At 44.7% G+C, this 26,792-nt stretch overlaps 1 protein-coding gene across 1 annotated transcript in view; it reads left to right on the plus strand.

Moving 5' to 3' along the window:
- The window catches only part of FASN (fatty acid synthase), a 108,712-nt gene that overhangs the window by 58,791 nt on the left and 23,129 nt on the right, over positions 1-26,792 (plus strand). Inside the window, exons 32-35 of the mRNA XM_077251392.1 lie at positions 29-252; positions 3,010-3,199; positions 3,293-3,444; positions 5,417-5,508. Coding sequence (XP_077107507.1) covers positions 29-252; positions 3,010-3,199; positions 3,293-3,444; positions 5,417-5,508 — 658 coding nt within the window. The remainder of the gene's footprint in view (positions 1-28; positions 253-3,009; positions 3,200-3,292; positions 3,445-5,416; positions 5,509-26,792) is intronic.

The raw sequence follows: 26,792 nt of genomic DNA on the forward strand, positions 1-26,792 counted from the left end.
AACACTTCTCGATGGTGTCATCATATAGGAATGGCTCTTTTCCTGAAAAATGTGGCATTCCACGGAATCCTGCTTGATGCCCTTTTTGAAGAAGGAAACAAAGAATGGGAGGATGTGTCCAATCTTCTGAAGTCTGGAATCAGAAATGGAGTGGTGAAGCCATTAAAGTGCACCATCTTCACTCGGGATGAGGTGGAGCCAGCCTTTAGGTTCATGGCACAAGGAAAGCATATCGGCAAAGTCCTTATAAAGGTCAGAGAAATTCACTATGCCCTAAAATGTTAGACAGCAGTTACATCAGAGTTGCTCCAAAAATGTTGATGGGACAGAGTTGTAATCTGAATGGTTTTATTTGTTATGAATGTAAACACACTCACTCAAAGGTAACGGAAAAAGGGAAGACTAGAAAGACCTTAGCCACACAGCTGAAAAACATCACCTTTGACCTAAAAGGCCTTTGAGTGGTTTCTCATACTTCCTGAGGAACCAGAGGGGAGGCCTCAACACACTGCCAACAAGAGGAGAGATAAGTGTGAAGGAAGATATGAAAACCCAGGGTGAGAAAATTAAAACACGTTCATATAGGGTAGACAGTGAAAGCTAAAGAGAGCAAAAAGTATAACAAAAAAGAAGTTTTGTAGCCAGCTCACCAGTAACCACCGCAGGTGCACGGAACTCCGTTGCAGGAGAACGAATTGATCATCAGGAAAGAAAAAAAAAAAAGGTTGAGTTCCAGCTCCTTAAAATTGAAATTGTTTAATGGTGTCCAAAATATTAAAAAACGATACATACAAGTGGATAGACTCCCTCCGGTGGGTGCCCCAAAGCATGAGGGACTATATGGCAACGCATTTCGATCAAACGATCTTTCTCAAAGCCATAACTTAATCTGGTTGTGCTGCTCTGTATCCCCCAAGTTCCAAATCCAAAAATGAGATATTTGTACTGTCATATTTGTAAGTAAATTTAATACTATATTCATTGTCATTAAGATATCCATGAAGTGTGGTATGGCAGACACATCACCCCCCCAAATTATGAGGGTATCATCTATGTATCTGCCATACCACACCACATGATCCAAAAACGGGTTAGTCACTGAAAAAATAGCCCCTAGTATGTTCCGATCTAACATAGCCAAATGTACAAAAACATGGTTAAATTATCCTGTTTTTTTTAAATGTGGTACAAACAATTGTAGTACCTGTAAATATGCCATTGTAGCCAAAACGCTCCACAATGCGGAAGGAACGATTAAATTTAATACAAAGCAATATATTAACTGTAATTCCACCAATATAGTATACAGAATTAATTGCAGAGATTGCAACTTATCCTATGTGGGATGCACGATGAGGAAACTTAAGACACGCGTCCGGGAACATTTATATGATATAAGCAACACGCAGGGTGGTAACAGAAATATGTCGGCGGCTTCTAGACATTTTGTTACTCACCACGCACGGAGCACTGCAGGTTTCCAGATCCAGGGAATTGAACAGGTTAATATGCCTCCTCGCGGAGGGGACGCCAGGAGGCATCTCCTCACGAGAGAGGCATATTGGATATTTCATCTAAATACCCGATCCCCGATGGGACTTAATAAACGCAATGAAACTATGCTGCACTATTGTTGATTAAGAAGTGAATATTTTATTATGCATTAATGTTTGCTAATGATTTTATATTAGGACCTTAAGAAATGTCATGTGATTCATTCTGGGAATTTGGTTGGGCGAGTCTCCCTATATAGAGCAGCACAACCAGATTAAGTAGTGGCTTTGAGAAAGATCGTTTGATCGAAACGCCATGCCATATAGTCCCTCATGCTTTGGGGCACCCACCGGAGGGAGTCTATCCACTTGTATGTATAGTTTTTTAATATTTTGGACACCATTAAACAATTTCAATTTTAAGGAGCTGGAACTCAACCTTTTTTTTTTTTCTTTCCTGAAGAGCAAAAAGTAAACAGAAAAAGTATAATGTCCCAGAAACCAAAAGAGGTGAAAGGAAGAGGTACTGGGAAGGAAAACAAACAAAGTCACTGCAGGATTCAACTGATGTTTACTAAGCAAGGTAAACCAATTAACTGAAGGGTTGGAATTCCTAAACACAAGTCTACCTAGAGGTATAGACAGCAAGGAAGTGCAGTGAAGGGTGAACATATAAAACCAAACCCAGAATATGATAGGGTAGTCCAAAATGGGAAGATGGAATACACTTTGAGAGAAGCAAACCAAGAAGAGGAAACAAAGACAATTGGAACCATTAGCATTTGGACAGGGAAGAAGCGGCAACAGCTCAGCAGACAGGGTAACCGACCATGAAGCAACTGGTCAGCAGATCGAATCCCCAAACTGAGCCACGACCTTATAACTGTGCTCATTTTTCACAGAAAGCTTTATTGAAAAAGGATTGAATAGCAATACACCAGCTAAATGAAGAAAATATGTATTGTTGGTAATAATTGGTCCTGGGTTTTTGAGAAAGCATAATTCATCTCTAAATTGACAATGTTAAAAGTTTTTTCCTCTCTCTGTAAACTTCTGTCCACAGGCACAGTTAGGTGTAAAAAACAAACAAACAATCTATGCTACTCCTCCAATTGGGCCCAGGACACAAAGAGGGTAACTAAAGTAAACTTTTTTTTTTTTTTTTTTTTAACCAAACTGTGCCTGTGGATAGAAGTTTCCTGAAAGAGGAAAAGTCCTTTAATACTTACACGCTCTAACCAGATTTATTTGGCCTGAAATCCACCTTTTGCCTCACTAATGGTTTAGGCTACTGTTCCAACCTTCTCTGTGATTTCCACTACATCCCTGCTTGTTAATATTGACAGCAGCTTTAAAAGTACAAGTCCATCTGGAAGTCAGGATAACAGTAAGGGAAAGCACAATTATACATTAGCAATAAGAAAATAAAGGTTGTAGCTGCTACAAAATCCCTAAAAGAAGGGCTTCTGGAGATATTGACTACATTTGGTATCTGTTGTCTATTTTCCATATGTAGGTGCGTGAAGAGGGGTCAGCTCATGACTCTGAAATGTTCCTTCCCGCAATCCCTCGAACATCTTTCCCACCAACAAAGTCCTACATCATTACTGGAGGACTTGGGGGATTCGGCTTGGAGTTGGCTCAGTGGTTAATTGAGAGAGGTGCCAGGAACCTCATTTTAACGTCTCGATCTGGCATAAGGAATGGTAATGTACAGTCACACAAATTTCCAAAGAACGATAATTTGTAAAAAGCTGGAATGATACATCAGAGTTCTGACCATTTGCTTATATTTGTAGGTTATCAGGCCAAACAAGTCCAGAGCTGGAAGGAAGCCGGAATTACTGTGATTGTTTCAACCAAAGACGCCGGTTCTATAGGGGGAGCGCGTCAGTTGATAGATGCCGCATCACAGTTAGGACCAGTGGGCGGAATCTTTAACCTTGCCATGGTGAGTTATGGAAAGATACTAACTCATCAAGGTCAAATAATCAACTCCTATTACCACTCCATTATTATTTTTATATACCAAGCCTGGACAACCCCTTTAAGTATTTTCTCCAACCCACAAAAATGTTAGAATGGAAATATTACATGTTTCCTTTTATGATCTTGACATTCACACTATTCAGGTCAGTGGAATTTAATCTGAATGAAAAATATTTGATCTGCAAATAGTTATTAAAAAATATGTAAAATTGTGTATTTTTGTACATTATTGTGATATCCTCAAGGCTCTTGAGGGAAATGTGTACAGAGGAAAACTTTCTGTGGAGCTGTGATGACAGCTTTTGGTTTCCCTTATCCATGTGCCTTCTCGCTATTCTAAGAATGTCATTAGACAAATAATATTATGCTTGAATTAAAGGGGTTTTCTGGGCAAAAAGAAGAGTTCTCCAGAGGCTTGGAGGTGTAGAAAATGACAAACTAAGTAACACTCACCTACATTGCTGGACCCAGATGGGTGGTAGTAGGTGAGTAACACTTAGTTTGTGATTTATTAAAGGGAATCTGCCAGCAGCTTTTTGCCATGTAATCTGAGAGCAGTATGATGTACGGGAGGGGAGCCTTATTCCGGTGTCTCTTACTGAGCTGTTTTGTGTAGTTTTGATAGAATCCCTATTTTCTGTGTTGCAATGTTGTAGTGGTGTAAATGCTGAGCTGTGTATAACTCCACCCACACCCCTGATTGGCAGCTTTTTGTGTATACTGTGCAAGCTTCCAATCAGTGAAGGGGGTGGGGTTACACAGATTAGCCTGACGGGTCTGCACGGGAGACTTAGTCCTGTAGTGATAATCTACTCCTGATAAAACACTGCTTGTATTTAAATTATTAGTATAGAAAAGTAGGAGACAAAAAAAGCGCAAATAGGGTCTTATCCTCAGGATTGCTTCTAATCAATTATGAGAGAACTGCTCACCTGGTGGTCTCTGTGTGGAAACTTCCTGAAGAAGAAGCCATGAGCTTCGAAACGCGTTGAATAAACCACCCGAACACCTTATAACTATATCTGGATCCATTATTTGTCGCAGCAGCGCGGATTTTATCCACATTCATCTATTATAGTGTATTGAAATTATAACACACAGCCTAGTAAGTGACACATCCCTGGAATCAGGGTCTCTGCCCCTACATCATGCTGCTCTCAGATTAAATAGCAAAAACCTGTTGACAGATTCCGTTTAACACCTGCAAGGACCCAGGAGACTTTTCTCTTTGCCTAGACAACCCCACTAAAGTGGGGAAACAAAACTGTAGCTGACATGATGGCTTCATGCTGTTATATGGATATATCAGTCCAGGCCGAATGATGTGCCTCTCTTAGCTGTAACATAATTAGTCCTTACATTCTCTGTAGAGATCGGCGCAGGTTTGATGAACACTTATACTCCGGCAGAATACTTGTGTGACTTTGTACGTTGTACAGTCTAAAGATGGAAAACACATATCACTTTGTACATGGAAAACTGTTCAGTAGTCTGCACGGGCAGGAAGTACCAAATTCCCAAGGCCAAAGTATTTAGCTACAGGCCTAAGACAGAAAACTGAATCTTTGGCCATGGAGAAATGAAGCCTATTATAAAGGCTTCCACAGACATTAAAGGGAACTTGTTACCAGAAAAAAATGCTACAGATGATTGTCGGGAGATAAGGATCTGGCAGGTCTGATTTCAGACTACCGATACTTTTGTTCTCTGAGAAGTAGACTGCCACCTGGGATGTCTGGTAGTGGCTCTATCATGGAGATCCAAGATCATCGATTTCAGAAGATTGGGAACCAAAAGCCAACACCCCACTGATCCGCTGTTCTCCCCTCTGGCCGCACCAGATGTGACCACTTGTGGAGCTGACCACCTGGAGAATAAACAGAACTAGAAAAAGCAACAAAAATGGAGTAAATATCTATTTCTCTTTTGGACAGGTTCTCAAAGATGCCATGATTGAAAACCTATCCACAAAACTGTTTCAGGAGGTGAACAAACCAAAGTATGATGGTACTCTTAACCTGGACAGGTGAGTATATTACTGCCCTGCGGGCATTCTGGTTGTGCCCATCCTTTCCTTGTCTCTTGCCCTCTATACATTATTTTGATAGTAGTCACATAGAGCTGCGTGCAAAACGTTTAGGCATGTGTGGAAAAAATGTTACAAAGTAAAAATGCTTTAAAAAATGTGTAAATATTTTTTTTTATCAATTAACGAAATTCAACACGAATGAACAAAAGAGAAACCTAAATCCAACCAATATTTGGTGTGACCACTCTTTACCTTCAAAATGGAATTAGTTCTTCTAGGTACACTTTTACACAGTTTTTGTAGGACCTCAGCAGGAAGGTTGTTCCAAACATCTTGGAGAACTAACCACAGATCTTCTGTGGATGAAGGCTGGTGCAAATGCTTCTGTGTCTTCAGATAATCCCACACAGACTCGATGATGTTGAGATCAGGGCTTTGTAAGGGTCATATCATCACCGTCAGGATTCCTTGTTTGTCTTTATGCTGAAGATAGTTCTTAATGACATTGGCTGCATATTTGGAGTCATAGTTCTGCTGTAGGATAAATTTGAAGCCAATCAGATGCCTCCCTGATGGTATTGCATGATAGATAAGTATCTGCATTTATTTCTCAGTATTAAGGACACTATTACTCATGACGAAATCATCAACTCCCTTTGCTGAATACAGTCCAAAATCTGCAGGCAACTTCCACCATACTTCACTGATGCCGACAGACCCTCCTTATTGTACTGATCTCCAGCCTTTCAGTGAACAAGCTGCCTTCTGTTACAGCCACATATTTCCAATTTTGTCTCTGTAGTTCAGAGTACCTGCTGTCATATTTTACATAAATACAGAGGACGAAATAAGTATTGAACGCGTCACCAATTTTTTAAGTAAATATATTTCTCATGGTGCTATTGACATGAAATTCTCAACAGATGTGGGTAGCAACCCATCCATTCCACACAGGCACAGAAATCAAACCACTGATGTCCATAAATATATTTACTTAGAAAATTGGTGTCGTGTTCAATACTTATTTCACCCGCTATATATATTTGATAATACCAGGCTATAAGATTGGGTTGGATCTAGTACTCCACAAATAAGTCCATTCATGGCTTTCTGGCTGCAATTCTTCCATGAAGACTACTTCTGGTCAGAGTTCTCCGACCAGTCAAAGTGTATAGCAGGTTGCTACCAATTCAGAGATGATGGCATTGCTGCACATCTTCCCATTTCAAAGGGACGTAAGCATGATGTGTCCTTCATCTTCTGTACTAAGTTTTGTTAGCCAACCACAGCGTCTATGGTCCTCAACGTTCGATTCATAACCAAACAAAGCAAAGTGTATGCATAAAAATTAGGATCACCACATCAATTGCAAGGTACAAAAATATATATAGTCTTTATCTGAGAACAACACGAAAAAGACATTTAAAAACACTTAAAAACCCACAACATAAAATAGGGGTAATGGGTCCACATTAATTACAGGTAAATACCAACAGAAAACACCACACAGCCAATTTGCAATAAAATATGCACCACCATAAATAGATCACAAGTGCCAATCTTAGCCTAATATACACATGCTGTACTGCAAAATATATGAATATATATCAATAACCATAACAGTCTCATTAATAAAAAATCCCCTGTACAGATGCCAAAAACAAGTATATCGAACAAGGGAGGAAACTCAATCTGAATAGGTATAATAAAGGTGTGCAAGGCACTGCCTATTTCACAGGGTCTTAGTCCATCAGCCCTATATTCTTACCCAACCTAACAGATAGTTGCCCCTCAAATGGTGGCATGATAGGCTCGGTGAATCTGGTCGGCCGTGTGGTTGTTCAGACCCACGCGTATCGACGCTTAGAGCGTCTTCCTCAAGGTCAGTAGTGCCAAAGTGGTGTATTCCCAAGTTTAAGTTGTCACATAATTTTATCAATACACCTACCAGGTGTGAGTAGCGATGGGGACTGTGGCACAACATTCCGGCGTACTGCAGAGCTTATTGCGCAAGCGTAAAGAAATTTGCCGCGGCCGAAACACAAATAGTTAGCGCATGCGTCGTTAGTATTACAGCTCGCTAGGTCTATACGGCAATGGTGGTATGCGTCCATCAATACGGCGTATTGCTGAACCTATTGCGCAGGCGCAAATATCTCTAAGGGCCGGCACCGGTCAACAATACAAAGCGCCTGCGCGAGCAGTGGTATCATAACAAGCATGCAGAAAACAGTTAGTTACCGATAACAGATGTATGCGCATACATTCATAGGGTGTAGTAGAACTACTACACCCTTATCATGGTCAAATGGTAACAATTCCCCAGTTTTGTATACAGGTTGTCAGGACAACAACCACAAGGGCCATTTTTGTTCCTGCGCACGCGCAAATAGATGAACAGAGCACTAGGTTGTAGCAGACGTAGATGGCAGGCTTGCCAGATATGAGGGCAGCGGGTTTTTTGAATGTTCGATTCATGGTGCTTCTTCAAAAGAGCTTGAATAGCACATCTTGAATGCCAGTCTGCTTTGAAATCTTTGCCTGGAGAGACCTTACGTATGCGGTATAACTGACATGTGTCTTATTGCTGTTCTCAGTCTTACCATGGTGTTTGACCTGTGACATGACAATGTCTTCCATAACCTCACCTTTGTGGAACAGTTTGGCTGTTTCTCACCCAGTTTTAAGCCCCATACACAGCTGTTTCTGTTTCAGGTAATAAACATGTGTTAATCATTATCACCTGTTTAGTACAATTGGTTACTCACAAACGGTATATCACAAAATTACACCCCTCTCATTTTTGTAGCTATTTTATTATATCTTTTCATGGAACAACACTGAAGATATGGCACTTTAATACAATGTAAAGTAGTTAGTGTACAGTGTAAATTTTGTGTGCCCTCTAATTAACTCAACACACAGCCATTAATGTCTAAATCGTTGGCAATAAAATTGTTATACAGCCCCCCAAGTGAAAATAGCCAAATTGTGCCCAAAGTGTCAATATTTTGTGTGGCCACCATTATTTTCACGCACTGCTTTAACTGTTGTGAACTGTGTTTCTGGGCTCCCTCTGGTGGTCACTAACGGTATTGTGTTAGGCATGTCTTGTTGCAGGCCTGAGCTCCAGCTGTGTCGTTAAGCAGCGGGTGTTCCCTATTTAAGTCTCCTCCGGACTCAGTCTCTTGCCTGGCATCGTTGTATCCAGACCTATATGGTCTCCTCCGGATTCCTTTCAGTCTGTCTCATGCAAGAAAAGCTAAGTCCGTTTTGTATAATTTGGATCGTTTGCATTTTTCAGTGTCTTTGTCCAGCTTGCTTAATATTTGATTTTTTGGCTCGCTGGAAGCTCTAGGGGGCTGATATTCTCCCTCCGTACCGTCAGTCGGTGTGGGGGTTCTTGAATGTTCAGCATGGATGTTTTTGTAGGGTTTTCTGCTGACCGCATAGTCCACTATCTATTTTCTGTCTATCTAGACTAGTGGGCCTCACTTTGCTGAATCTAGTTCATCTCTACGTTTGTGTTTTCCTCTTGCCTCACCGTTATTATTTGTTGGGGGCTTTCTATATCTTTGGGGTTCAATTTCTCTGGAGGCAAGTGAGGTCTTATTTTCCCTCTAGGGGTACTCAGTTCTCCGGCTGGCTCGAGACGTGTAGAACCAACGTAGGCACGTTCACCGGCTGCTTCTAGTTGTGTGTGTTAGGATCAGGTATGCGGTTAGCCCAGTTTCCACCTCCCTAGAGCAGTATTTATGTTTTTGCTATCTTGCCGGAATATCAGAGATCCTCTACCACTGGGATCATAACAGTATGCCAGGCCGAAAGAAAATGTTTATTGCATCGCAGAAGCGGGATTAAAAAAAAGTTCTGAGTTTTTTTTTTGTTTGTTTTTTTTTGTTGCTGCAGTTTGCCTAGCTTCTTCCATCCCCTTTTTCTCTGAGTGGCTGGAACTCTGCTGCAGATATGAATGTCCAGACTCTGACTTCTAGTGTGGATCAGCTTGCTGCTAGGGTGCAAAGCATTCAGGATTTTGTTATCCATAGCCCTATGTCTGAACCAAAAATACCTATTCCTGAGCCGTTTTTTGGAGATAGATCTAAGTTCCTGAATTTTAGGAATAATTGCAAATTGTTTCTGTCTCTGAAACCTCGTTCCTCTGGTGATTCCGCTCAGCAAGTTAAGATTGTTATTTCCTTCTTGCGCGGCGACCCTCAAGATTGGGCCTTCTCTCTGGCGCCAGGAGATCCTGCATTGGTGAATGTTGATGCGTTTTTCCTGGCACTTGGTTTGCTTTATGAGGAGCCTAATCTTGAAAATCAGGCTGAAAAGATGTTGCTGGCTATCTCTCAGGGTCAGGACGAAGCTGAGGTATATTGTCAAAAATTTCGGAAATGGTCCGTGCTTACTCAATGGAATGAGTGTGCACTGGCCGCAAATTTCAGAAATGGTCTTTCTGAAGCCATTAAAGATGTGATGGTGGGGTTTCCTATCCCTACAGGTCTGAATGATTCAATGGCTCTGGCCATTCAAATTGATCGACGTTTGCGGGAGCGCAAATTTGTTAATCCTTTGGCGGTGCTGTCTGAACGGTCACCTGATTCTATGCAATGTGACAGAATTTTGACCAGAGCCGAGCGACAAAATCATAGACGTCAAAATGGGTTGTGTTTCTACTGTGGTGATTCAACACATGTTATCTCAGCATGCTCTAAACGCTTAAAAAAAATTGTTAATCCTGTCGCCATTGGTACTTTTCAGCCTAAGTTTATTTTGTCTGTGACTTTAATTTGTTCATTATCTTCTTACTCAGTTATGGCTTTTGTGGATTCTGGTGCTGCTTTAAGTCTGATGGATTTGTTGTTTGCCAAGCGCTGCGGTTTTGTCCTGGAGCCTTTGGAAAATCCTATTCCTCTTAGAGGAATTGATTCTACGCCATTGGCAGAGAATAAACCTCAGTATTGGACGCAAGTGACCATGTGCATGACTCCTGTACATCAGGAGGTGATTCGTTTTCTGGTACTGCATAAAATGCATGATGTTGTCGTTTTGGGTCTGCCATGGTTACAGGCCCATAATCCAGTTTTAGATTGGAAAGCTATGACTGTGTCTAGTTGGGGGTGTCAGGGGATTCATGGCGATTCTCCATTGGTGTCTATTGCTTCTTCTACTCCTTCTGAGATCCCTGAGTTTTTGTCAGACTTTCAGGATGTATTTAATGAGGCCAGGTCCAGTGCCCTTCCTCCTCATAGGGACTGTGATTGTGCTATAGATTTGATTCCTGGTAGTAAGTTTCCTAAGGGACGACTCTATAATTTATCTGTGCCAGAGCATGCCGCGATGCGGAGTTATATAAAGGAGTCTTTGGAGAAGGGACATATTCGCCCATCCTCTTCTCCTCTTGGTGCAGGATTCTTTTTTGTGGGCAAGAAAGACGGGTCTTTGAGACCCTGTATTGATTATCGTCTTCTGAATAAGATCACTGTCAAATTTCAGTATCTTTTGCCATTGTTGTCTGATTTGTTTGCTCGGATTAAGGGATCCAGTTGGTTCACCAAGATAGATCTTCGTGGTGCGTATAACCTTGTGCGCATAAAGCAGGGAGATGAATGGAAAACGGCATTTAATACGCCCGAGGGTCATTTTGAGTACCTGGTGATGCCTTTTGGATTATCGAATGCCCCTTCTGTGTTTCAGTCCTTCATGCATGACATCTTCCGGAAATATCTGGATAAATTTATGATTATTTATCTGGATGATATTTTGTTTTTTTTCTGATGATTGGGAGTCCCATGTGAACCAGGTCAGGATGGTGTTTCAGGTTCTGCGGGAGAATGCTCTATTTGTGAAGGGCTCAAAATGTATCTTTGGGGTACAGGAGGTTTCTTTTTTGGGTTTTATTTTTTCCCCTTCAACTGTGGAGATGGACCCAGTCAAGGTCCGTGCCATTCATGACTGGACTCAGCCCACGTCTGTTAAGAGCCTGCAGAAGTTCTTGGGCTTTGCTAATTTTTACCGTCGTTTTATCGCTAATTTTTCCAGCGTGGTTAAACCTTTGACGGATATGACCAAGAAGGGTTCTGATGTTGCTAATTGGTCTCCTGTGGCCGTGGAGGCCTTTCGGGAGCTGAAGCGTCGGTTTACTTCAGCGCCAGTCTTGTGCCAGCCGGATGTCTCTCTTCCCTTCCAGGTTGAAGTTGATACTTCTGAGATTGGTGCAGGGGCTGTTTTGTCGCAAAAAAGTTCTGATGGCTCCGTGATGAAGCCATGCGCCTTCTTTTCAAGAAAATTTTCGCCTACTGAGCGGAACTATGATGTTGGTAATCGGGAGTTGTTGGCTATGAAGTGGGCATTTGAGGAGTGGCGACATTGGCTCGAGGGAGCTAGACATCGTGTGGTGGTCTTGACTGATCATAAAAATCTGATTTACCTCGAGTCTGCCAAGCGCCTGAATCCTAGACAGGCTCGTTGGTCGTTGTTTTTCTCCCGTTTTGACTTTGTGGTCTCGTACCTGCCTGGTTCGAAGAACGTGAAGGCTGATGCACTTTCTAGGAGTTTTGTGCCTGACTCTCCGGGAGTCTCGGAGCCGGCTGGTATTCTCAGAGAGGGAGTGATTTTGTCTGCCATTTCCCCAGATTTGCGACGAGTGCTGCAGAAATTTCAGGCTGATAGGCCTGATCGTTGCCCACCAGAGAGACTGTTTGTCCCTGACAGATGGACCAGCAGAGTTATTTCTGAGGTTCATTCTTCAGTGTTGGCGGGACATCCTGGGATTTTCGGTACCAGAGATTTGGTGGCTAGGTCCTTTTGGTGGCCTTCCTTGTCGCGGGATGTGCCTTCTTTTGTGCAGTCCTGTGGGATTTGTGCTCGGGCTAAGCCTTGCTGTTCTCGTGCCAGCGGGTTGCTTTTGCCCTTGCCTATCCCGAAGAGGCCTTGGACGCACATTTCCATGGATTTCATTTCGGATCTTCCGGTATCTCGGAAGATGTCTGTCATCTGGGTGGTGTGCGATCGTTTTTCTAAAATGGTCCATTTGGTGCCCTTGCCTAAGTTGCCTTCCTCCTCTGATTTGGTCCCTTTGTTCTTTCAGAATGTGGTTCGTTTGCACGGCATCCCTGAAAATATTGTGTCTGACAGAGGATCCCAGTTTGTGTCCAGATTCTGGCGATCCTTTTGTGCTAAGATGGGCATTGATTTATCTTTTTCGTCGGCTTTTCATCCTCAGACTAATGGCCAGACCGAGCGAACTAATCAGACGTTGGAGACTTATTTGAGATGTTTTGTTTCTGCTGATCAGGACGACTGGGTTACCTTTTTGGCACTGGCCGAGTTTGCCCTTAATAATCGGGCTAGTTCTGCCACTTTGGTTTCACCCTTTTTCTGCAACTCTGGTTTTCATCCTCGTTTCTCCTCGGGCCAGGTTGAACCTTCTGACTGTCCTGGGGTTGATTCTGTGGTGGATAGGTTGCAGCGGATTTGGAACCATGTGGTGGACAATTTGAAATTGTCACAAGACAAGGCCCAGCGTTTTGCCAACCGCCGCCGCAGTGTGGGTCCCCGACTTCGTGTTGGGGATTTGGTTTGGTTGTCTTCTCGGCATGTTCCTTTGAAAGTCTCCTCTCCTAAGTTCAAGCCTCGCTTTATCGGTCCTTATAAGATTTTGGAAATCCTTAACCCGGTGTCTTTTCGCTTGGACCTTCCAGCGCCATTTGCTATTCATAATGTGTTCCATAGGTCCTTGTTGCGGCGGTACGTGGTGCCTGTGGTTCCTGCTGTTGAGCCTCCTGCCCCGGTTTTGGTTGAGGGCGAGTTGGAGTACGTGGTGGAGAAGATTCTGGATTCTCGTATCTCTAGACGGAAACTCCAGTATTTGGTTAAGTGGAAAGGCTATGGTCAGGAGGATAATTCCTGGGTTGTCGCCTCTGATGTTCATGCGGCTGATTTGGTTCATGCCTTTCACGCTGCTCATCCTGATCGCCCTGGGGGTCTTGGTGAGGGTTCGGTGACCCCTCCTCAAGGGGGGGTACTGTTGTGAACTGTGTTTCTGGGCTCTGTTATGGTTCTCAATGGCAAGAGAACATAGCCCAGCAAACATAAGTACTAGCTCTTGGAAGGATGGAAACTAAACTGACCATGAACTAAACCTGCCGCACAACTAACAGTAGCCGGGTAGCGTTGCCTACGTTTTTATCCCTAGACGCCCAGCGCCGGCCGGAGGACTAACTAATCCTGGCAGAGGAAAATATAGTCCTGGCTCACCTCTAGAGAAATTTCCCCGATAGGCAGACAGAGGCCCCCACATATATTGGCGGTGATTTTAGATGAAATGACAAACGTAGTATGAAAATAGGTTTAGCAAAATTGAGGTCCGCTTACTAGATAGCAGGAAGACAGAAAGGGCACTTTCATGGTCAGCTGAAAACCCTATCAAAATACCATCCTGAAATTACTTTAAGACTCTAGTATTAACTCATAACATCAGAGTGGCAATTTCAGATCACAAGAGCTTTCCAGACACAGAAACGAAACTACAGCTGTGAACTGGAACAAAATGCAAAAACAAACGAGGACTAAAGTCCAACTTAGCTGGGAGTTGTCTAGCAGCAGGAACATGCACAGAAAGGCTTCTGATTACAATGATGACCGGCATGGAAGTGACAGAGGAGCAAGGTTAAATAGCGACTCCCACATACTGATGGAAACAGGTGAACAGAGGGGATGATGCACACCAGTTCAATTCCACCAGTGGCCACCGGGGGAGCCCAAAATCCAATTTCACAACAGTACCCCCCCCTCAAGGAGGGGGCACCGAACCCTCACCAGAACCACCAGGGCGATCAGGATGAGCCCTATGAAAGGCACGGACCAGATCGGAGGCATGAACATCAGAGGCAGTCACCCAAGAATTATCCTCCTGACCGTATCCCTTCCATTTGACCAGATACTGGAGTTTCCGTCTGGAAACACGGGAGTCTGTTGTGAATTTGCTTTTTGCTCCCTCTAGTGGTTACTAGTTTTTTGACTCTGGTTTTTCTGTCATTCCTTTTATCCGCACCTGGGTCGTTAGTTAGGGGTGTTGCTATATAAGCTCCCTGGACCTTCAGTTCAATGCCTGGCAACGTAGTTATCAGAGCTAGTCTGCTGTGCTCTTGTCTACTGATCCTGGTTCCAGTTATATCAGCTAAGTCTGCCTTTTGCTTTTTGCTATTTGTTTTGGTTTTGTATTTTTGTCCAGCTTGTTCCAAATCTATATCCTGACCTTTGCTGGAAGCTCTAGGGGGCTGGTGTTCTCCCCCCGGACCGTTAGACGGTTCGGGGGTTCTTGAATTTCCAGTGTGGATTTTGATAGGGTTTTTGTTGACCATATAAGTTACCTTTCTTTATTCTGCTATCAGTAAGCGGGCCTCTCTGTGCTAAACCTGGTTCATTTCTGTGTTTGTCATTTCCTCTTACCTCACCGTCATTATTTGTGGGGGGCTTCTATCCAGCTTTGGGGTCCCCTTCTCTGGAGGCAAGAAAGGTCTTTGTTTTCCTCTACTAGGGGTAGCTAGATTCTCCGGCTGGCGCGTGTCATCTAGAATCAACGTAGGAATGATCCCCGGCTACTTCTAGTGTTGGCGTTAGGAGTAGATATATGGTTAACCCAGTTACCACTGCCCTATGAGCTGGATTTTTGTATTCTGCAGACTTCCACGTTCCTCTGAGACCCTCGCCATTGGGGTCATAACAGTTTGCCAGGCCAGTATTAAATGTTTAATGCATTGCAGAAGAGGGATTATAAGAAAGAAGATTCTGAGTTTTTTTTTTTTTTTTTTTTCTTCTTCCCCTTTACCTCAGAGTGGCTATGCTTGCTGCAGACATGAATGTCCAGACCTTGATTACAAGTGTGGACCAGCTGGCTACTCGTGTGCAGGGCATACAAGACTATGTTATCAGAAATCCTAGGTCAGAACCTAAAATACCGATTCCTGAACTGTTTTCCGGAGACAGGTTTAAGTTTAGGAATTTCGTGAATAATTGTAAATTGTTTTTGTCCCTGAGACCCTGTTCATCTGGAGATTCTGCTCAGCAAGTAAAAATTGTTATTTCGTTCTTACGGGGCGACCCTCAGGATTGGGCTTTTTCGCTGGCGCCAGGAGATCCGGCATTGGCTGATCTTGATGCGTTTTTTCTGGCGCTCGGTTTACTTTATGAGGAACCCAATCTTGAGATTCAGGCAGAAAAGGCCTTGCTGGCTATGTCTCAGGGGCAGGACGAGGCTGAAGTGTATTGCCAAAAATTTCGGAAATGGTCCGTGCTGACACATTGGAACGAGTGTGCACTGGCCGCTAATTTTAGAAATGGCCTTTCTGAAGCCATTAAGAATGTTATGGTGGGTTTTCCCATTCCCACAGGTCTGAATGATACTATGGCACTGGCTATTCAAATTGACCGGCGGTTGCGGGAGCGCAAAACCGCAAATTCCCTCATGGTGTTGTCTGAACAGACACCTAATTCGGTGCAATGTGATAGAAAAACCGCAAATTCCCTCATGGTGTTGTCTGAACAGACACCTGATTTAATGCGATGTGATAGAATCCTGACTAGAAATGAGCGGAAAATTCATAGACGCCGGAATGGCTTGTGCTACTACTGCGGTGATTCTACACATGTTATCTCAGCATGCTCTAAACGTATAGCTAAGGTTGTTAGTCCTGTCACCGTTGGTAATTTGCAACCTAAATTTATTCTGTCTGTAACTTTGATTTGCTCACTGTCATCTTATCCTGTCATGGCGTTTGTAGATTCAGGTGCTGCCCTGAGTCTCATGGATCTCTCATTTGCTAAGCGCTGTGGTTTTACTCTTGAACCATTAGAAAATCCTATTCCTCTTAGGGGTATTGATGCTACACCATTGGCAGCAAATAAACCGCAGTATTGGACACAGGTTACCATGTGCATGACTCCTGAACACCGCGAGGTGATACGTTTCCTGGTTTTACATAAAATGCATGATTTGGTTGTTTTAGGGCTGCCATGGTTACAGACCCATAATCCAGTCCTGGACTGGAAGGCTATGTCAGTCTCAAGTTGGGGCTGTCGTGGTATTTATGGGGATTCCCTGCCTGTGTCTATTGCTTCTTCTACGCCTTCGGAAGTTCCGGAGTATTTGTCTGATTATCAGGATGTCTTCAGTGAGTCTGAGTCCAGTGCACTGCCTCCTCATAGGGACTGTGACTGTGCTATAGATTTGATCCCAGGCAGTAAATTTCCTAAGGGAAGACTGTTTAATCTGTCGGTACCTGAACATACCGCTATGCGTTCATATATCAAGGAGTCTCTGGAGAAAGGACATATTCGTCCGTCTTCTTCCCCTCTTGGTGCGGGATTCTTTTTTGTGGCAAAAAAGGACGGATCTTTGAGACCTTGTATTGATTATCGGCTTTTAAATAAGATCACTGTCAAATTTCAGTATCCTTTACCGCTGTTGTCTGACTTGTTTGCCCGGATTAAGGGTGCCAAGTGGTTCACCAAGATAGACCTTCGTGGTGCGTACAACCTTGTGCGCATTAAGCAAGGTGATGAATGGAAAACCGCATTCAATACGCCCGAAGGTCATTTTGAGTACTTGGTGATGCCTTTTGGGCTCTCCAATGCGCCTTCAGTTTTTCAGTCCTTTATGCATGACATTTTCCGGAAGTATCTGGATAAATTTTTGATTGTTTATCTGGATGATATTTTGTTTTTTTCTGATAATTGGGATTCGCATGTGGAGCAGGTCAGGTTGGTCTTTAAAATTTTGCGTGAAAATTCTTTGTTTGTCAAGGGCTCAAAGTGTCTCTTTGGTGTACAGAAGGTTCCCTTTTTGGGGTTCATTTTTTCCCCTTCTGCTGTGGAGATGGACCCAGTCAAGGTCCGAGCTATTCTTGATTGGACTCAGCCCTCGTCAGTTAAGAGTCTTCAGAAGTTCTTGGGCTTCGCTAACTTCTACCGTCGTTTTATCGCTAATTTTTCTAGCATTGTGAAACCTTTGACGGATATGACCAAGAAGGGCTCCGATGTAGCTAACTGGGCTCCTGCTGCCGTGGAGGCTTTCCAGGAGTTGAAACGCCGGTTTACTTCGGCGCCTGTTTTGTGCCAGCCTGACGTCTCACTTCCCTTTCAGGTTGAGGTGGATGCTTCGGAGATTGGGGCAGGGGCCGTTTTGTCGCAGAGAGGCCCTGGTTGCTCTGTTATGAAACCTTGTGCCTTTTTCTCTAGGAAGTTTTCGCCTGCCGAGCGAAATTATGATGTGGGCAATCGGGAGTTGTTGGCCATGAAATGGGCATTTGAGGAGTGGCGTCATTGGCTCGAGGGTGCTAAGCACCGTGTGGTGGTCTTGACTGATCACAAAAATCTGATGTATCTCGAGTCTGCTAAACGCCTTAATCCGAGACAGGCCCGCTGGTCATTGTTTTTCTCCCGCTTTGATTTTGTTGTCTCGTATTTACCAGGTTCAAAGAATGTGAAGGCCGATGCTCTTTCTAGGAGCTTTGTGCCTGATGCTCCTGGAGTCACTGATCCTGTTGGTATTCTTAAGGATGGAGTTATCTTGTCAGCTATTTCTCCGGATCTGCGACGTGTGTTGCAGAGATTTCAGGCTGATAGGCCTGAGTCTTGTCCACCTGACAGACTGTTTGTCCCGGATAAGTGGACCAGCAGAGTCATTTCCGAGGTTCATTCCTCGGTGTTGGCAGGTCACCCGGGAATTTTTGGCACCAGAGATCTGGTGGCCAGGTCCTTTTGGTGGCCTTCCTTGTCAAGGGATGTGCGGTCATTTGTGCAGTCCTGTGGGACTTGTGCTCGAGCTAAGCCTTGCTGTTCTCGTGCCAGCGGTTTGCTCTTGCCCTTGCCTGTCCCGAAGAGACCTTGGACACATATCTCCATGGATTTCATTTCTGATCTTCCGCTATCTCAGGGCATGTCCGTTATCTGGGTGATATGTGATCGCTTCTCCAAGATGGTCCATTTGGTTCCTTTGCCTAAGCTGCCTTCCTCTTCCGATCTGGTTCCTGTGTTTTTCCAGAACGTGGTTCGTTTGCACGGCATCCCTGAGAATATTGTGTCAGACAGAGGATCCCAGTTCGTTTCCAGGTTCTGGCGATCCTTTTGTAGTAGGATGGGCATTGATTTGTCGTTTTCGTCTGCTTTCCATCCTCAGACTAATGGACAGACGGAGCGAACCAATCAGACTTTGGAGGCTTATTTGAGGTGTTTTGTCTCTGCTGATCAGGACGATTGGGTGACATTCTTGCCGTTGGCTGAGTTTGCCCTTAATAATCGGGCTAGTTCCGCCACCTTGGTTTCGCCTTTTTTCTGCAACTCTGGTTTCCATCCTCGCTTTTCTTCGGGTCATGTGGAGCCTTCTGACTGTCCTGGGGTGGATTCTGTGGTGGATAGGTTGCAGCAGATCTGGAATCATGTGGTGGACAACTTGAAGTTGTCACAGGAGAAGGCTCAGCGCTTTGCCAACCGCCGTCGCGGTGTGGGTCCCCGACTACGCGTTGGGGATTTGGTATGGCTTTCTTCCCGCTTTGTTCCTATGAAGGTCTCCTCTCCCAAATTTAAACCTTGTTTTATTGGGCCTTACAAGATATTGGAAATTCTTAATCCTGTATCTTTTCGTCTGGATCTTCCTGTGTCGTTTGCTATTCACAATGTATTTCATAGGTCCTTGTTGCGGCGGTACATTGTGCCTGTAGTTCCTTCTGCTGAGCCTCCTGCTCCGGTGTTGGTTGAGGGCGAGTTGGAGTACGTGGTGGAGAAGATCTTGGATTCTCGCCTCTCCAGGCGGAGGCTTCAGTACCTGGTCAAGTGGAAGGGCTATGGTCAGGAGGATAATTCCTGGGTGGTCGCCTCTGATGTTCATGCGGCCGATTTAGTTCGTGCCTTTCATGCCGCTCATCCTGATCGCCCTGGTGGTCGTGGTGAGGGTTCGGTGACCCCTCACTAAGGGGGGGGTACTGTTGTGAATTTGCTTTTTGCTCCCTCTAGTGGTTACTAGTTTTTTGACTCTGGTTTTTCTGTCATTCCTTTTATCCGCACCTGGGTCGTTAGTTAGGGGTGTTGCTATATAAGCTCCCTGGACCTTCAGTTCAATGCCTGGCAACGTAGTTATCAGAGCTAGTCTGCTGTGCTCTTGTCTACTGATCCTGGTTCCAGTTATATCAGCTAAGTCTGCCTTTTGCTTTTTGCTATTTGTTTTGGTTTTGTATTTTTGTCCAGCTTGTTCCAAATCTATATCCTGACCTTTGCTGGAAGCTCTAGGGGGCTGGTGTTCTCCCCCCGGACCGTTAGACGGTTCGGGGGTTCTTGAATTTCCAGTGTGGATTTTGATAGGGTTTTTGTTGACCATATAAGTTACCTTTCTTTATTCTGCTATCAGTAAGCGGGCCTCTCTGTGCTAAACCTGGTTCATTTCTGTGTTTGTCATTTCCTCTTACCTCACCGTCATTATTTGTGGGGGGCTTCTATCCAGCTTTGGGGTCCCCTTCTCTGGAGGCAAGAAAGGTCTTTGTTTTCCTCTACTAGGGGTAGCTAGATTCTCCGGCTGGCGCGTGTCATCTAGAATCAACGTAGGAATGATCCCCGGCTACTTCTAGTGTTGGCGTTAGGAGTAGATATATGGTTAACCCAGTTACCACTGCCCTATGAGCTGGATTTTTGTATTCTGCAGACTTCCACGTTCCTCTGAGACCCTCGCCATTGGGGTCATAACAGGAGTCCAAGATTTTTTCCACAACGTACTCCAACTCGCCCTCAACCAACACCGGAGCAGGAGGCTCAACGGAAGGCACAACCGGTACCTCATACCTGCGCAACAATGACCGATGAAAAACATTATGAATAGAAAAAGATGCAGGGAGGTCCAAACGGAAGGACACAGGGTTAAGAATCTCCAATATCCTGTACGGGCCGATGAACCGAGGCTTAAACTTAGGAGAAGAAACCCTCATAGGGACAAAACGAGAAGACAACCACACCAAGTCCCCAACACAAAGCCGAGGACCAACCCGACGCCGGCGGTTGGCAAAAAGCTGAGTCTTCTCCTGGGACAACTTCAAATTGTCCACCACCTGCCCCCAAATCTGATGCAACCTCTCCACCACAGCATCCACTCCAGGACAATCCGAAGATTCCACCTGACCAGAAGAAAATCGAGGATGAAACCCCGAATTACAGAAAAAAGGAGACACCAAGGTGGCAGAGCTGGCCCGATTATTGAGGGCAAACTCCGCTAAAGGCAAAAAAGCAACCCAATCATCCTGATCTGCAGACACAAAACACCTCAAATATGTCTCCAAGGTCTGATTCGTCCGCTCGGTCTGGCCATTTGTCTGAGGATGGAAAGCAGACGAGAAAGACAAATCTATGCCCATCCTAGCACAGAATGCTCGCCAAAATCTAGACACGAATTGGGTTCCTCTGTCAGAAACGATATTCTCCGGAATACCATGCAAACGGACCACATTTTGAAAAAACAGAGGAACCAACTCGGAAGAAGAAGGCAACTTAGGCAGGGGAACCAAATGGACCATCTTAGAGAAACGGTCACACACCACCCAGATGACAGACATCTTCTGAGAAACAGGAAGATCCGAAATAAAATCCATCGAGATGTGCGTCCAGGGCCTCTTCGGGATAGGCAAGGGCAACAACAATCCACTAGCCCGAGAACAACAAGGCTTGGCCCGAGCACAAACGTCACAAGACTGCACAAAGCCTCGCACATCTCGAGACAGGGAAGGCCACCAGAAGGACCTTGCCACCAAATCCCTGGTACCAAAGATTCCAGGATGACCTGTCAACGCAGAAGAATGAACCTCAGAAATGACTTTACTGGTCCAATCATCAGGAACAAACAGTCTACCAGGTGGGCAACGATCAGGTCTATCCGCCTGAAACTCCTGCAAGGCCCGCCGCAGGTCTGGAGAAACGGCAGACAATATCACTCCATCCTTAAGGATACCTGTAGGTTCAGAGTTACCAGGGGAGTCAGGCTCAAAACTCCTAGAAAGGGCATCCGCCTTAACATTCTTAGAACCCGGCAGGTAGGACACCACAAAATTAAACCGAGAGAAAAACAACGACCAGCGCGCCTGTCTAGGATTCAGGCGTCTGGCGGACTCAAGATAAATTAGATTTTTGTGGTCAGTCAATACCACCACCTGATGTCTAGCCCCCTCAAGCCAATGACGCCACTCCTCAAAAGCCCACTTCATGGCCAAAAGCTCCCGATTCCCAACATCATAATTCCGCTCGGCGGGCGAAAATTTACGCGAGAAAAAGGCACAAGGTCTCATCACGGAACAATCGGAACTTCTCTGCGACAAAACTGCCCCAGCTCCGATTTCAGAAGCGTCGACCTCAACCTGAAAAGGAAGAGCAACATCAGGCTGACGCAACACAGGGGCGGAAGAAAAGCGGCGCTTAAGCTCCCGAAAGGCCTCCACAGCAGCAGGGGACCAATCAGCAACATCAGCACCCTTCTTAGTCAAATCAGTCAATGGTTTAACAACATCAGAAAAACCAGCAATAAATCGACGATAAAAGTTAGCAAAGCCCAAAAATTTCTGAAGACTCTTAAGAGAAGAGGGTTGCGTCCAATCACAAATAGCCTGAACCTTGACAGGATCCATCTCGATGGAAGAGGGGGAAAAAATATATCCCAAAAAGGAAATCTTTTGAACCCCAAAAACGCACTTAGAACCCTTCACACACAAGGAATTAGACCGCAAAACCTGAAAAACCCTCCTGACCTGCTGGACATGAGAGTCCCAGTCATCCGAAAAAATCAAAATATCATCCAGATACACAATCATGAATTTATCCAAATAATCACGGAAAATGTCATGCATAAAGGACTGAAAGACTGAAGGGGCATTTGAAAGACCAAAAGGCATCACCAAATACTCAAAGTGGCCCTCGGGCGTATTAAATGCGGTCTTCCACTCATCCCCCTGCTTAATTCGCACCAAATTATACGCCCCACGGAGATCTATCTTAGAGAACCACTTGGCCCCCTTTATGCGAGCAAACAAATCAGTCAGCAGTGGCAACGGATATTGATATTTAACCGTGATTTTATTCAAAAGCCGATAATCAATACACGGTCTCAAAGAGCCATCTTTCTTAGCCACAAAGAAAAAACCGGCTCCTAAGGGAGATGACGAAGGACGAATATGTCCCTTTTCCAAGGACTCCTTTATATATTCTCGCATAGCAGCATGTTCAGGCACAGACAGATTAAATAAACGACCCTTAGGGTATTTACTACCCGGAATCAAATCTATGGCACAATCGCACTCCCGGTGCGGAGGTAATGAACCAAACTTAGGTTCTTCAAAAACGTCACGATATTCAGTCAAGAATTCAGGAATCTCAGAGGGAATAGATGATGAAATGGAAACCACAGGTACGTCCCCATGCGTCCCCTTACATCCCCAGCTTAACACAGACATAGCTTTCCAGTCAAGGACTGGGTTATGAGATTGCAGCCATGGCAATCCAAGCACCAACACATCATGTAGGTTATACAGCACAAGAAAGCGAATAATCTCCTGATGATCCGGATTAATCCGCATAGTTACTTGTGTCCAGTATTGTGGTTTATTACTAGCCAATGGGGTGGAGTCAATCCCCTTCAGGGGTATAGGAGTTTCAAGAGGCTCCAAATCATACCCACAGCGTTTGGCAAAGGACCAATCCATAAGACTCAAAGCGGCGCCAGAGTCGACATAGGCATCCGCGGTAATAGATGATAAAGAACAAATCAGGGTCACAGATAGAATAAACTTAGACTGTAAAGTGCCAATTGAAACAGACTTATCAAGCTTCTTAGTACGCTTAGAGCATGCTGATATAACATGAGTTGAATCACCGCAATAGAAGCACAACCCATTTTTTCGTCTTAAATTCTGCCGTTCACTTCTGGACAGAATTCTATCACATTGCATATTCTCTGGCGTCTTCTCGGTAGACACCGCCAAATGGTGCACAGGTTTGCGCACCCGCAGACGCCTATCGATCTGGATAGCCATTGTCATGGACTCATTCAGACCCGCAGGCACAGGGAACCCCACCATAACATCCTTAATGGCATCAGAGAGACCCTCTCTGAAATTCGCCGCCAGGGCGCACTCATTCCACTGAGTAAGCACAGCCCATTTACGGAATTTCTGGCAGTATATTTCAGCTTCGTCTTGCCCCTGAGATAGGGACATCAAGGCCTTTTCCGCCTGAAGCTCTAACTGAGGTTCCTCATAAAGCAACCCCAAGGCCAGAAAAAACGCATCCACATTGAGCAACGCAGGATCCCCTGGAGCCAATGCAAAAGCCCAATCCTGAGGGTCGCCCCGGAGCAAGGAAATCACAATCCTGACCTGCTGAGCAGGATCTCCAGCAGAGCGAGATTTCAGGGACAAAAACAACTTGCAATTATTTTTGAAATTTTGAAAGCAAGATCTATTCCCCGAGAAAAATTCAGGCAAAGGAATTCTAGGTTCAGATATAGGAACATGAACAACAAAATCTTGTAAATTTTGAACTTTCGTGGTGAGATTATTCAAACCTGCAGCTAAACTCTGAATATCCATTTTAAACAGGTGAACACAGAGCCATTCCAGGATTAGAAGGAGAGAGAGAGAGAGAAAGGCTGCAATATAGGCAGACTTGCAAGAGATTCAATTACAAGCACACTCAGAACTGAAGGGAAGGGAAAAAAAAAAAAATCTTCAGCAGACTTCTCTTTTCTCTCCTTACTCTGTCAATTAATTTAACCCTTTTTTGGCCGGTCAAACTGTTATGGTTCTCAATGGCAAGAGAACATAGCCCAGCAAACATAAGTACTAGCTCTTGGAAGGATGGAAACTAAACTGACCATGAACTAAACCTGCCGCACAACTAACAGTAGCCGGGTAGCGTTGCCTACGTTTTTATCCCTAGACGCCCAGCGCCGGCCGGAGGACTAACTAATCCTGGCAGAGGAAAATATAGTCCTGGCTCACCTCTAGAGAAATTTCCCCGATAGGCAGACAGAGGCCCCCACATATATTGGCGGTGATTTTAGATGAAATGACAAACGTAGTATGAAAATAGGTTTAGCAAAATTGAGGTCCGCTTACTAGATAGCAGGAAGACAGAAAGGGCACTTTCATGGTCAGCTGAAAACCCTATCAAAATACCATCCTGAAATTACTTTAAGACTCTAGTATTAACTCATAACATCAGAGTGGCAATTTCAGATCACAAGAGCTTTCCAGACACAGAAACGAAACTACAGCTGTGAACTGGAACAAAATGCAAAAACAAACGAGGACTAAAGTCCAACTTAGCTGGGAGTTGTCTAGCAGCAGGAACATGCACAGAAAGGCTTCTGATTACAATGATGACCGGCATGGAAGTGACAGAGGAGCAAGGTTAAATAGCGACTCCCACATCCTGATGGAAACAGGTGAACAGAGGGGATGATGCACACCAGTTCAATTCCACCAGTGGCCACCGGGGGAGCCCAAAATCCAATTTCACAACAGGGCTCCCTCTGGTGGTCACTAACGGTATTGTGTTAGGCATGTCTTGTTGCAGGCCTGAGCTCCAGCTGTGTCGTTAAGCAGCGGGTGTTCCCTATTTAAGTCTCCTCCGGACTCAGTCTCTTGCCTGGCATCGTTGTATCCAGACCTATATGGTCTCCTCCGGATTCCTTTCAGTCTGTCTCATGCAAGAAAAGCTAAGTCCGTTTTGTATAATTTGGATCGTTTGCATTTTTCAGTGTCTTTGTCCAGCTTGCTTAATATTTGATTTTTTGGCTCGCTGGAAGCTCTAGGGGGCTGATATTCTCCCTCCGCACCGTCAGTCGGTGTGGGGGTTCTTGAATGTTCAGCGTGGATGTTTTTGTAGGGTTTTCTGCTGACCGCATAGTCCACTATCTATTTTCTGTCTATCTAGACTAGTGGGCCTCACTTTGCTGAATCTAGTTCATCTCTACGTTTGTGTTTTCCTCTTGCCTCACCGTTATTATTTGTTGGGGGCTTTCTATATCTTTGGGGTTCAATTTCTCTGGAGGCAAGTGAGGTCTTATTTTCCCTCTAGGGGTAGTCAGTTCTCCGGCTGGCTCGAGACGTCTAGAACCAACGTAGGCACGTTCACCGGCTGCTTCTAGTTGTGTGTGTTAGGATCAGGTATGCGGTTAGCCCAGTTTCCACCTCCCTAGAGCAGTATTTATGTTTTTGCTATCTTGCCGGAATATCAGAGATCCTCTACCACTGGGATCATAACATTTAACTCTCTTGGGAATGGAGTTCACTAGACCCTCACAGGTTGCTACTAGAATCCTCTTGCACTCCTCCATGATGACATCACGGAGCTGGTGGATTTTAGAAACTTTGCATTCCTCCACCTTCCATTTGAGGATGCCCCATGTATACTCAAGAGGGTTTAGATCTGGAGACACACTTGGCCATTCCAGCACCTTTACCCTCAGTTTGTTTAGCAAGGCAGTGGTCTTTTTGGAGGTGTGTATGGGGCCGTTATCATATTGGAATACTGCCCCGCGGCCCCGTTAACAGAGGGAGGGGATCATGCTCTGCTTCAGTATGTCACAGTACATGTTGACATTCACGGTTGTCTCAATGAACTGTAGCTCCCCCACAGCCAGCAGCACTCATGCAGCCCTAAACCGTGACACTCCCACCACCATGCTTGACTGTAGGCAAGATACACTTGTCTTTATGCTCCTCACATGGGTGCTGCCACACATGCTTGGCACCATCTGAACTAAATATGTTATTTGGTCTCATTAGACCACAGGACATGGATGTAGTAGTCCATGTCCTTAGTCTGCTTGTCTTCAGCAAGCTGTTTGTGGGCTTTCTTGTCATTCATCTTTAGAAGAGGCTTCCTTCTGGGAAGTCAGCCAAGCATATCAATTTGATGTAGTGTGTGGCATATGGTCTGAGCACTGACAGGCTGACCACCCACTCCTTTAACCTCTGCAGCAATGCTGGCAGCACTCATAGGTCTATTTGGAAATTGAGAAAAATCTCTGGATATGACGCTGAGCACAGGCACTAAACTTCTTTGGTTGACTATGGCAAGGCCAGCTCTGCCTGGAACCTGTCTTATTAAACTGGTATGGTGCTGCAGCTCAGTGTCAAAGTGTTGGCAATCTTCTTATAGCCTAGGCCACATTTATGTAGAGCACCAATTCTTTTTTTCAGATCCTCAGAGGGTTCTTTGCCGTGAGAAGCCATGTTGAACTTCCAGTG

Source organism: Ranitomeya variabilis, chromosome 4, assembly GCF_051348905.1.
Source record: "Ranitomeya variabilis isolate aRanVar5 chromosome 4, aRanVar5.hap1, whole genome shotgun sequence".
NCBI lineage: Eukaryota > Metazoa > Chordata > Amphibia > Anura > Dendrobatidae > Ranitomeya > Ranitomeya variabilis.